The sequence below is a fragment of the Myodes glareolus genome, chromosome 2 (assembly GCF_982192425.1).
Source record: "Myodes glareolus chromosome 2, mMyoGla1.1, whole genome shotgun sequence".
Lineage (NCBI taxonomy): Eukaryota > Metazoa > Chordata > Mammalia > Rodentia > Cricetidae > Myodes > Myodes glareolus.
The window spans coordinates 98,063,569-98,075,265 of NC_142027.1; the positions used below are offsets into that span (position 1 = coordinate 98,063,569).

General features: G+C 59.2%; 2 protein-coding genes across 3 annotated transcripts; both read right to left on the reverse strand.

The window, feature by feature from the left end:
* Nucleotides 1–1,666: 1,666 nt before the first annotated feature.
* Nucleotides 1,667–2,969, reverse strand: Gp1bb (glycoprotein Ib platelet subunit beta). The gene is made up of 2 exons (XM_048452288.3): nt 2,768–2,969; nt 1,667–2,542 (listed from the first exon to the last, which is right to left on the reverse strand). Exons 1-2 carry the CDS (start codon nt 2,967–2,969, stop codon nt 1,944–1,946), a joined length of 801 nt encoding a protein of 266 aa, XP_048308245.1. The 3' UTR covers nt 1,667–1,943.
* A 22-nt stretch (nt 2,970–2,991) lies between these two features.
* On the reverse strand, nt 2,992–11,181 carry Septin5 (septin 5). 2 transcript variants are annotated; one of them, XM_085684185.2, is made up of 12 exons: nt 11,124–11,181; nt 10,964–10,974; nt 6,575–6,671; nt 6,391–6,477; nt 6,041–6,164; nt 5,818–5,952; nt 5,609–5,726; nt 5,423–5,524; nt 4,608–4,704; nt 4,388–4,523; nt 4,088–4,190; nt 2,992–3,969 (listed from the first exon to the last, which is right to left on the reverse strand). In XM_085684185.2, exons 1-12 carry the CDS (start codon nt 11,164–11,166, stop codon nt 3,913–3,915), a joined length of 1,110 nt encoding a protein of 369 aa, XP_085540311.1. In that variant the 5' UTR covers nt 11,167–11,181; the 3' UTR covers nt 2,992–3,912. The 2 variants fall into 2 exon arrangements, with proteins under 2 accessions (XP_085540311.1, XP_048308244.1); XM_048452287.3 differs by lacking the exons at nt 10,964–10,974; nt 11,124–11,181 and adding an exon at nt 7,290–10,568.
* Between the last annotated feature and the right edge of the window lie 516 nt (nt 11,182–11,697).

Sequence of the window (11,697 nt, forward strand, 5' to 3'; positions counted from 1 at the left end):
AAACCCATCCTCTCAGCAAGACCCTGGTCCTGGAGTCTTCAAACCCTGTGAGCAGTACACCCTGAGCCTGGGCTCCTTCCTATGGCTCCTGTTAGGACTCATCCTATTGCCCAGGGTTATGTTCTTCTTAGTGTGGAGACACTCTGGGGTCTTCGGTCACTTCCTCCTAGGCACCAAAACTGCCCCCTAAGGGTTCTAAGCGAGAAGGAGAGAGGGACCCCAGGAAGCTAGTCTCAGTTCTGCTCTATCCCAGCCACAGGGAAGGATGGAGGCAAGAGAGGATTCTTAAAGACCTGGCTTGCTCCTCTGAAAAACAGAAGGAATGCCCCCTCCCCACACTGCATTCAAATGACTTCAAGGTGTTATCTGTGTGCCTAAACCAGGGGTTCTGAGGGTGACAGGCCACCCCTGGGGAGGGTGAACAAAGAGGACACTGTCCCTGATGCGGTGATAAGGCCGGATAGACAGCACACAGTTCGCTGCAGCCCACAATGGGCCGGATGCCCTGCACCTGCCCACAAAGGAAGGGACGGCTTATGCCTCACTGTGACTGGCAGCCTCTAGATAGAATCAGCCTACTGGAGGGTCATCTGTCTTGTCCCACAAAGGCTAGGACAAAGGCCATGTCAGCTACAGCCTCCCGACCTGGTCAGTGGCGGTCAGAGGAGGCCGGGTGCTTTCCTGTGCCCAGACCCAAGGCTCTTCATGAAGATCATCAGGAACAAAAGCTTCCATTATTTATAGAGGCAACCAGGTGGGGACCAACATCAGGCGCAGGATGGGGACCCCTGAGCCTGGTATCTCCAGTGAGGAAGGTGCCATTCTGCTCATTGGGGCACCCAGACAGGAACCAGACCACCTGGTTTCTCCGCTTCAGAGTGGAAGGCAGACAATGGGAAACCGGGAAATGGAGAGCTCCTTGTTGTCCAGAGCAGAGCAGTGGAGGAAGAGACTTGTGAGCTGCGAAGGGATGCAAAGGGAACCCTGGACCAGGCTAGGGAATAGCCTATGTTAAGGCCTAGGCAGGCGGCAGTCACGGAGGGAGGCAGAGACTGGGGTAACCTGTGCTGTGAGGGAGGAGGGCTGAGACTGCTGCGGCTTGGTGGGCGTGGATGGGAACACTTGGAGGGTCCAGAGGTATGGAAGGAGGCCTGGCTCACTCCAGGCTATATTTCAGAGACTGGCTGAACTCATACCTACAGGCCCTTATATCATGTCTCTGTAACCTGGCCTTGCCTACCCTTCTAGAGTCCAACTCCCCACTGAGATGGCCCATGGAGTGCCAGTGAATCACAAACCACAGTCATCCCAACCTCCCTCTGTCTCTGGGTGCTCTGATAGCTGTCCACACAGTGGGGTCACTGGCCAAGCACACCTCAACTTCCAAGCTGTCCTTGAAAGTTCTCATGGCCCTGGCTTCCCACAAGCTTCCTCTAAGCTGCCGGCCTGTACTGTTTCAAGCTTCCTCAGTGCCAGAGGGACCTCTCTGTCCACAGCATCGCCGCTGCCAATGACCTCGAAGACAGCTGGGTAGAGGGAATTTTAACCACCAGCTCCTGTTTGCCCTATGCCAGTTTGGCAGTGCATGAAAACGTCCCCTTGAACAACCTCCTCCCCCAGGCTTTTTCTGGAATTTGGCAAGGTCAGGTGGTACAGAACCGCCAGATGAAGGAGAAAGGTTTATTCAGTGCAGAGTCTGGCAGGGGGAGACTGCTCAGTGTGGAGCTGAGCCGCTCAACCTCCCTAGGCTCTGAAGGCTCAGGGATGTTTCACTCCAGTAGTGCTGGCAGCAATTTGGCCCCACGTGGATTCAGGCCTGCCGAGTTTAGGTCTGGAAGACTGGGCAAGGGCAGAGGTTGAGGCAAATCCAGGCGAAGGAGAGGGTTCTTCAGCAGGGACCTGTAAAGTTTGCAGGTCGTTTGTTGCTCTGCGCCTGTCCTTTCTTAAGATGTCGGCTCGTCCACCAGCGGGACTGTGAGTGATAACTCGCGGAAGGCGCGGGCGCGCGCACGCGCACGCAACCTCCGCAGGCGACCCAGTAGGAGCGCCAGCAGCAGTGCGTGTAGCAGCCCGAGGACCAGCAGCGCGAGCTGTGCCACCAGAGACCCCCAGCAGAGCAAGCCGGGCGCACACGCTGCCCGCAGCTCGTCTTCTGCCACGTAGGGCAGCAAGCGGCCGCGCAACGCTGGAGGCGCGACACAGCGCAGGTCGCGGTAGGGCGCGCGTTCGGGCCGGCCAGCCAGCCAAGCGCGCAGCGGCAGTAAGCGACAGTCGCAGTGCCAGGGGTTGGCGCCCAGGTGCACTACACGCAGCGCAGGGAGCGCATCCAGAAGCCCCGGCGGCAATGCGGTCAAGTTGTTGCTGGTCAGCACCAGTTCGGTGGTGTCGGGAGGGAAGGCAGCGGGCAGCGAGGCCCAGGTCAGTCCGCGGCGCCCACAGTCCACGAGCGTCCCTGCGCAGCTGCACCGCTCGGGGCAGCCTGCGAGTGGGAGGCTGGGCCGCGCTAGCAGCAGAAGCAGCAGGCTCAGCGCTCGGCGCGGCCCTAAAAGAGAAGCGCTGGGATGAGCCGCGAGCATCACCGGGAGCTCCCTCCAGCTCTTAAGACCAGCATCCCGCGAATCCGCAGGCGCCTCCACCCCGGCCACCCTACATGCTGTCTAATGTTTCCCTCCAAGTCTGACCCAAACCTTTGCCTGTTGCTGCCCAAACCAGAACACCTGACGTGGCTCTCTGTCCAGGAAGCTGCAGACCCAACCCCAGAACTCACAGGAGCCCATGGCGAAAGGATGGCAGTCTAGTTCGTTCTGGAGTGGTGATGGCCCGAGACTGCAACAGACCACAATTCTGCCACCAGGCCAGAAATAACTCTGAGCCGGTGCGCAAGGGCGTTGTGGCAATAGATAGGGTACTATCGCCAGGGCCCCGCAGGCAGCCCGGGCTTCCGCCCCCGCCCTCTCCCTGGGGCTCATGGAACACTCGGACACTCGCTGCGACGTTCACCAACTTTGTTCTCCTGTCACCAGGACAGGACGCGGCATTCACAACTAAACAAAACAGAGAATGGGGTGTGTGGGGAGGGGTCATGCGGGTGGACAGATGGAGGAGGCCAAGGGCTGGAATCCCAGCACAACAGATCTGCTGGGAGGAGAACTTGACCTATAGGTAGATGAAAGTAGTCTAGGCATAGGGTACACCCCGTTCCAACCGCCCCTGGAGTCCTTCAGGTCGACTCAGGAAGGGGCGTGAGCCGTTTAGCGCAACACATTCCTCTCCTTCCTCCTAGACGCTTCTAGGTCTGGGGTCTTCCTAAAGGCCTCAGCCTCCAAACCCGTGTGCTCTGGTCCTGAACAGAGCCTGGTTAAAGAGTGAGGGAGGACCGAGCCTACTACCGCACACAGTAGCACATTAACATACGCTTTGTAGCCCACTGGAACCCGCAGAGGGGGCCTCCCAATTCCATTCTGCGGTATTATCTTGGGTAATAGGCCCGAGACCCTGCATCCACGACCCTCCTCTACCCTGGTTTATTGGCCGCTGGGGCAGTGATCTTTTAGGAAGAGATCTTGGAGATTATACACAACTTGTTCCCTTTAGACGAGCGGGAGGTGCGCGCGGGGCCGGGGGCGGCAGGAGGTTGGGGAGGGGCTGTGGTTCAGACCACTCAGAAGCAGATACCAACGACCGGGAAGGGTGGATGCTGAGAATAAATTAGGGTCATCTGGGGGCTGTGGCTCTGTGGCTCCAGGTCTGAACAGTTTGGTCAAAGCCACTTTGGGTTAGGGTTAGGTCCAGGCTGTCTGAGATCCAGATGAACCCAGGGTAGAATCCAGGACAGTCTGGGATCCAGGGATAGGAGGAGCCAGCCCGGAAACCGGCCATCTATCCTTGGCGATGTGGGGCTGGGGCCGGGTGTCACTGGTCTTGCATTTGCTGCTTCATCTTCTGCAACATCTCCTGCATGCGCCTTAGCTGGTAGGTGGGGACGACCCAAGTCAGAGTGAGAAAACCCAGAGAGGTCTAGCCCCGCCCTCTGCTTCTCCTTCCTACCCTTTCACTCGCAATCAAGGCTCCCTCTACATCCTCCTACCTCTTCGTCCTTCATCCTGATGAGCTTCTCTGTCTCTGCGTCCGGGGTGGGCAGTGGGAGGATAGGGATGGGGCTCTCCATCCGGCTGTCCTGTGTGAGTTTGCTGTGAAACGAGAGGGCTGAGCTGTTGGGGGGTTCAGGTTAGGAGGATTGGAGATGTCTGGCCGGTTCTGCCAATATCAAGCCCCTGGGCTGATTTAGGATTGGGACAAAGTTCTGGTGTATGTTGGGCAGGGCGGCCTTCTGTGGCGCCAGGGCCTGGGCCAGGGTGAGAAGGTCAACTCCGCTAGGGTGGCCCACCTGGTCATCTGCTGGATGCAGTGGGCACGGTAGTTCTCGTAGTGCACATCGCATGTCACATCCTTCAGGTCATGCATGTGAGTTCGGATTAGCATGTTCCGAAGCTTCACAAAATCGCAGTGCGCCTGATTCTCCACTGTGGGGCAGGAGCGGACAATGGGTAGGCCTCAGCCTAGGGGAACCCCCTTCTCCGCACCCAGTGCCTCCTGCCTCAACTCACCTTCGACGATCCCCCAGGGGTACAGTCGTCCCCGGACCCGCTGCCCCTTCGCCTCCACCACAGTGTTGCTGCCAATAACAGCGAAGGGCGCACTTTCCTGGGGAAGGGGAGCAAGGACTCAGCCCAGCCCGGAAATATAAGAGTGCTAGCTCAGAGGCTGAGGGGGCGTGGCCATCCCGGCACTGCCACTATCTCCCTCCCAACCGGCACAACTCCTCTTCTGGTGCCTCTACTACCCACTAAAGCCACAAACTCTGCATAGCTCAAAGCCTTGGGGCTTCTGCCAGGCTGTGCATTTCTCTGACTCCGGATGCTTCCCGGAGCTTCCATTTTTCAAGTCAGAGCAAAGACCATGCTTACTGGTGGATGGCCCAGCCCATCTGCTCCTGGCCCAGTGGCCCCTAGTTCCTGGCTTAGCTTTCAGTCATTACCTTCCTAGCCTCTAAGGTATTCAAAGCAACCGCCCTCTGGAGCTCAGAATCTTGGAAACTAGGGCTCTCTATACAGCTCTGAGCCACTGTGCTGATTCTTGGAAAGCAGGCCAGAATGGCACCAATAAGTGTATAGTCAGCACCCAGGGGAGGTCCAAATGTTCCACCACAAACTAGATATGGGTGCAAGTGACCCTTCTCCTGAATGTGCACAGCCCTTGTGACAGGGGGCGTAGTCCCTTTTCTCTGTGAATCAATGATTTCTGCCTTGATCATGCTGGACCTGGGTGCCTAGCCCTTCCCCAGGGTCTGTGTGGCCTCCAGTGCTTTGCCCCAGGAACCAAGAACCTCCTTTGCCCTCACCCCTTCTGGCTACGTGCTCACCTTCAGTTCCCGGTCCTGTTGCTTGAAGTCTTCATCTTCATCTGAGTCGCATTCTGGAAACTGGTATACATGAATCCCAAACTTGTCAATCTCCTCCCGTATCTGCAGTAATTGGGCAAGAGCCGTTAGACTCCAGCTCCCCTGGAGTTTCTGCCCCCCCCCCCCCCCCAGCTATAGAAGACTCACCCTATCCTTCAGCTTCCGGATCTCACTGGGAACCAGGCAGTCAGCTTTGGCGATGAGTGGAACGATGTTCACCTTTTCGTGCAATGCCTTCATGAAACCCACGTCCACTGGCCTCAATCTGCAGAGACAGTGGAGACAGGCATTGTTGGAGGGCCGCGATGCAGTACGGGGGCACCCACCCTGAGCTGGGTCTCAGGACTGCCACACACCCGTGTCCAAAGGGGGAGATGAAGTACAGGCAGCAGTGCACCCGGTTGTCTTGGATGTTCTTTCGGTTGAGGCCACTCTCATCGCGGAAATACTGCTCAAACTGCTGGTCCACATAGTCGGTGATGGGCTTCCAACTAGAGGTGGGGGAAGAGTGAAGCCAGTTCCAGCCAGTTCCCAGAGCTGTTAGGCAGTGGCAGTTGGGGCAGAGAACCTGTTCCTCACCACTCTGAGTTGTTCACAGCGTCTCCAAAGCCGGGTGTGTCCACAATGGTGAGCTTCAACTTGACTCCCTTCTCTTCAATGTCAACGGTGTGTTTCAGGATCTCAACTGTCTGGTTGATCCGTTCTGCAGAGGAGGGAACAGCCCTATTTTCAGACCATCTCCCCCTTCACTCTGGGCAGCATGGAGCCTCCTCATCCTTCCCCACCCTGGTGCCTTGGCCTCTGTTCTGGGCCACTTCTCCTCATCCCCCAAATAGGGACCCATGCCTCAAGCCGAGTGACAGGGTGCCCTCTGTGGTTTCTCAGGGCAGGGGTGAGTGGATTGGTGAGGACTGTACCGGGCTACTCACCCTCTGCACTCAGCAGCTTCCGGTCCTTGTACAGGTCAGTCAGAAAGAGGCTGTGGACAAGAGTAGATTTCCCCAGGCCGGACTCACCTGGCCATAAGGGACAGCGAAAGAGTCAGCTTAGATCTGGGCTGAGATAGGCTGACCCATGGCCTCAGAGGCTCCACCCAGAAGTTTGACCACTCACCAGCCACCATGAGGGTGAAGTCGAAGCCCTTCTTCACTGACTTCCGGTGCACCTGGTTGGGCAGTGTGGCGAAGCCAACGTACTGCTTGTCGATGTCCTGAGGGCAGGGGTGGGGTTGGGGCAGGTCAGGGGCGTGTCCTAGATCTTTGGTGGCAGCCCAAGGCCCTGTCTCTTATGTGGCTCAGATGAGCAGATAGCACAGCCCCTAGCAAGGGCCATTTCATCAGCAAAATTGGGGTGAGGGCTGTAAAGCAAAGGCCGGAAGGAGGAAGGTAGGTGAGGGGGTGGCAGGAAAAGGCACCCCCACCTCAGCCTCAGCAGAGACCCGAGACTGGGGTGGGGAAGAGGGAAAGTCAGCCCCACCGGGGTGTTCACCCAGGTGGATGGTGGGAATCAGTGAGACCCCTCAAACACAAGGAGCTCCAGAGGTGGAAGCAGCCAGACCTCATCCCCAGAGTATCCAGGGTGGGTGGTTTGTCTGGCCCAGATCCAAGCTTGGGGGTGGTGGTTCCTACAGCAGCATCCGAGCAGGGGCTATTTATAGACTGCAATACGGAGCCTCCCCCGCCGCAGGGTCTGCGGTGGCTGCACCCATCCCTAGTGGACATCTTCCCTGGGAGCCCCTGCCACCTTATCTGGTAGCCGGAGGATCCTGGCCAAGCAAGCGTGCACACATGACCCACATTCCACCCTGTCTCCAAACACACACACACACCTTGAGCCGCCTCTGGGCCTGGGTGCGCGGCGACAGCAGCTGCTCCACCAGGCGGTCCTGGGGTGCTGCCAGTGAGTCCATCGTGGCGACCCTGCGGGCCCTGCCGGCCTTGTTCCGACCCTACACCAGGGTCAGGCCAGCCGGGGCCAGCGATCTCGAGAGATTCGCGCTGGGTAAATTTGCTCTTAAGCCCTCTTCTGACTCGGGTTTTGAAGACACGAGAACTGAGACCGGAAGAGGGAGCGTCGCCTACCTGGTAGGCCGCTGACCTCAGAAGTCGTGCGAGCCATTCCCCTGTCTCAGCGCTGGGGACGCGAGCTGTGGCTCAGCAGCGGCTCGCGCACTGGAGCCTTAGGCGGGGCTTAGCAGGCTCCCGGCAGCGGTGGTGGGGACCGCCCCGCCCGCCGTCGCCGGGAAACGGTCGCTTGGAAATTGGGCCGCAGGCGGAGCCTCGAGAAAACGGCTGCGGAGGGCAGGGCCCAGCAGAGGCGCGCGGGCGGGGACGCCGCGTGGATCCGGAGCGCAGCCGTGGCACCCGAGGTCGGGTCCAGACCGTCAGCAGGCGAGTGGCGAGTTGTCTGCGGTCGCGGACCTGCCTCCTGGACGCCGCGCGGCTGCCGCCCACCAGAGGGCGCTGCAGAACGCTCCGGACCCACGCGCAACCAGGGAAGCGGCCCCAGCCAACACCTTGCTCCCTCGCACTTCATCCGAAACCCTCAAACTGTGCCATGGAGACCAAACAACTCACGGACACAACCATCCTCACTACCTGGGGGCTCACTCTTTCCTAACACGCGCGTGTGCGTGTGCCTGTGATTGGGGGAATTCTTTTCCCGCGTGACATCTTCATATGCGCTGAGGACAGAGTTCACCTTTTCCATACTAAGTCCTGCCAGCACCTGTCCCAGATCTGCCTCTCCCCTCTGCTTAGCATAGGTTAATAGTGGGGGAGGCCAGTCAGAGTGGCCTTTAAATGCTCGCCTTTAATCCAAGCACTCAGGAGGCTGATACAGGCGGATCTCTGTGAGTTCGAGGCCAGCCTGGTCTACGTAGTGAGTTCCAGGACCGCTAGAGCTACACATTGAGATCCCTATCTCAAACAAACAAACAAACAAACAAACAAACAAACAACAAAACGGACGGAGGGGATGCAGTGGTCAGTTTAGATAGCCCTCTTCCTTCCTAGCTTGGAAACCTTGGTCAGGTCACAGCTAGGTAAAACCTCTGGCCACAACATGCCATTACTTTAGGAACTACATGTCCCTGGAATCACAGGGTGCTGGCTGATGAACTGGAAGCCATCTTCTGTGAGCCACCGACCTTTCCTCGCTCCTCACTTTCAACCCCACCAGAATCAGAGCACACCAGCCCCAGGCAAGTCTGCTCTAGACAAGTCACTGTTCCCACTGGCCGAAGGGCCAGGAGACCTCCCTCCCTCATGCCGGTCCCACCCTTCCTCCAGGAAAGTTCTGCCCTTTGGCTTCTCGGGGGGGCCTCCACCCTGGGTCTGCTGTGGGGCCCAAGGACGGCTGGCACCTGGGGAGGAGGGTGGGCCCACAACTGGAACAGGAGAGCCATTCATCCCAGGGCTGAGAAGCAGCCTTCTAAGTTCTGGCTCCCAGAGAGTGGCTACTGGCTCCTGCCTGACCCACAGGGAGCCTCCAGGCTGAATCCACCCACCTTCCCTGCTCCAACTGCTGTGGACACAGCTCTCAGCCTGGCCTCCACCCAGACAGGTGGTATCTCCGATCTAGAGCATCTCTGGAAGATCATATAGACAGCCGCGGCCTGGGCCACACCCTGATGCTGAACAGAGCTAGTTAGTCTTAAACTGCCCCCTTGACTTGTCTACTGGGAAGGTACATTCTCTAGGGAAGTCCAGATCAAACAGCAAGGGTCTTACTCCCCATCCACAACCTGTCTGAGTATGGCCGAATCAAGCTGTCATATCCTGCATGTTACCGGGAGAAGCCCTAAGGAAGGGGGTGCTCCGCACAGCCCTTTTTCGAGTCCCTGAGGCTCAAGACTCCTCAGGGATATGATGCCACAGCTGTACCCACCTCCTCGTGAGGATGAGACATTTGAGGTTTTCCCGTCCTAGAATACTGAGTAGGCATAGCAGACAGAGTCTTCATCACTGTCCAAGAAGGGGTGTGGGGGCGAAGGGCAGACAGACAACCTCCTTCCACGCAGACTGCAGCTCTGACCCCCTCCCCCTCATAGAGTAAGAAAGAGACCTGGCTAAGCCCTGTCTCCATACACCACAGGAGACAAGGAAGATATCTAGACCCACGGATCCCGGCCCAAGCACCCCAACTCTGGCACTCTTCTGGGGCTCCCTCCAACTGCCTTGACTCAGCTCTCTCTCCCTTTGGCCCTGGAATTAGGGGATGGTGTGAGGCTGGCTCCTAACTGACCTCAGAGGATGGGCAGATGTAGGCATGAAGGGCTCATAATTCAGCTGGAAGGGAAGGGGGGGGGGTCCCCATCCTGGCAGCAATGGACAGGGGAACACTGCTGGTGCTGAGCAGCAGGTACCCAAGACAAGCGACTTGGCGGACCTTCCAGAGGCCTGGGAGAAGCCTCCATCTCTGCCTCCCTAGCTTCTGGCCCCTTCCTTCTCCCTTACACAATAGTCAGGCAGCGTGTCCCCAGCAGGCTTTGTCTGGCCTGCTGGGATGAGGATGGGGAGGCAGTTCTCTAGGAAGACTCCTGGGGGAGCCCCTCCCAGGGAACCTCATCAGTCTTGGGCGGGGCATGTCCCTGCCAGGAGACTCCAGCTCTGGTCTAGTACTCTGGGGTCCACCCAGCATCAATGCTAGAGGGGTGACCCTCCATCTACAGTGGAGGCTTGTCAAGGTCTTCTGGTGTCAGAGCTGGGCTCCCCCCCCCTTTTTTTTCTTTCTTCCTTCAAACATGGCCTAGCTCAAGCCACCGAGGACAGCCACTTGCATACCACTCTGGTTTCACACTTGGGTCACCCACTTGCACACCATTCTGGTTTCACAACCCTCAGCTCCTTTGGGTTTTCACAGGGTACCCAGGTCAGCTTCTCAGTAGTCGGGCACTCTTATAGGGATGGGCATCAGTCTACTCCTTTGGAAGGCCACAAGCCTAGCTGTACCCGAGGGCTGGAGGACCAGTGCTGGGCACTGGGATGACTCAGATAAGGAGCCTTGGAAGTTCCAGGTCTTGGAAGAGGCCCTGCCAAGGACTAGTGAGCATGAATTTATGTGCGGGAGAGAGAAGCACAAAGGTGCATGGGCATGAAGTGCGATAAGCAGAAGCCCCATGGTGCAGCTCAGGGGACTGGAGGACCCCTCCCCCCGTTCCTGGCCTGTCATAACTACAGCCTCACCCTGGACCCCCAGCACGTGGCCTTCGGTCAGGTTAGGAAGGAGAGGCTGGCCCTGGACCAGAAGAGAGAGGCCCTCGACCCTGGGAAGACGCCTAGGCCCCTGTTATGCATGTCAGGGAACCAGGCGCGATGACCCACTCTTCCCTACGCAGCCCCAGGAGCGGCGGCGCTGCCCCGATAGACAATCGATTATCGCCACAGGGCTGGGTGACGGCCGGCGGGGGCGGGGTCACGCCTGGGCGCCACCGGCATCGGTGCCACAATGGGTGACAGCCGGTCGGGTCTCACCACCAGCCGAGCGGCGCGGCGCCGGTACCTGTTTGTCCTCTGCGTGGTCCGGGGTCGTGGTCCGGGGCGGGGCGGGTCCGGGCGGGTCCGGGCCGGCGGGCAGGGGAGAGACGGAGACAGACGGTGAGAGGCGGGCGGGCGGCAGGGACAAAGGCGCGCGCGGGCACGCGGACAGGCGCCGGGCTCACCTGGGGTCGCCAGCTTGCTCTTGTACCGCAGTCCTGTGCTCATGGTGGCCGCCGGCGGGGGACGTGTGGCGGCGGGCGCGCGGGCGGGGCGCGGCGACCAGCGGTGGAGGCCGAGGCCGGCTGCGGGGTGACCCGCCCCTCCGCGCCGCCACCACCCCGCCCGCGCGCCCGCCAGCCAATCGGCGCCCGCCGCGCCCACGCGCGACCCGGAGCGGCCGGTGGGGGCGGGGACTGAGGCGTCCCGCTGTGGTCCCCCCAGGCCTCCGGTTCTCCTGGCCAGAGCAGCAGGGCTATTCCCACGGCCTAGTCCGCAACGCACCCCCTCCCCTTCCTGTCATCTAGCCCAGGCCTGGACTCTCTGAGCTCCCTTGGCTGTCGCGGGACCCATTCCGTCCTGGGCTTCTGACCTTCCATCACTGTGGCCATTCTATAAAGCCGTCCCAGGACTGTGATTGTCAGATTCATGTAGCTGATACTTGAATTCAGGGAATATAGTTACCCCTCTTCACCCCATTGAGATGCACTTGGGAGAGGCAGGCCTGGGAGCCCTGCTCCTGGTACTAATTGTTGGGCA

Bases quoted from the DNA above. Each gene is read 5' to 3' on its own strand.
- Gp1bb (XM_048452288.3), bottom strand. From the start codon at position 2,969: ATGAGCCCCAGGGAGAGGGCGGGGGCGGAAGCCCGGGCTGCCTGCGGG. The intron at 2,543-2,767 runs GTGAGTTCTGGG...CTTCTCTTTTAG, and splicing joins TCCTTTCGCCATGGGCTCCT to GGCCGCGCCGAGCGCTGAGC.
- Septin5 (XM_048452287.3), bottom strand. From the start codon at position 7,370: ATGGACTCACTGGCAGCACCCCAGGACCGCCTGGTGGAGCAGCTGCTG. The intron at 5,727-5,817 runs GTGTGTGGCAGT...CTGTCTCTGCAG, and splicing joins ATCTCCCCCTTTGGACACGG to ATTGAGGCCAGTGGACGTGG. The intron at 4,524-4,607 runs GTGAGTTGAGGC...CCTGCCCCACAG, and splicing joins CCCCTGGGGGATCGTCGAAG to TGGAGAATCAGGCGCACTGC.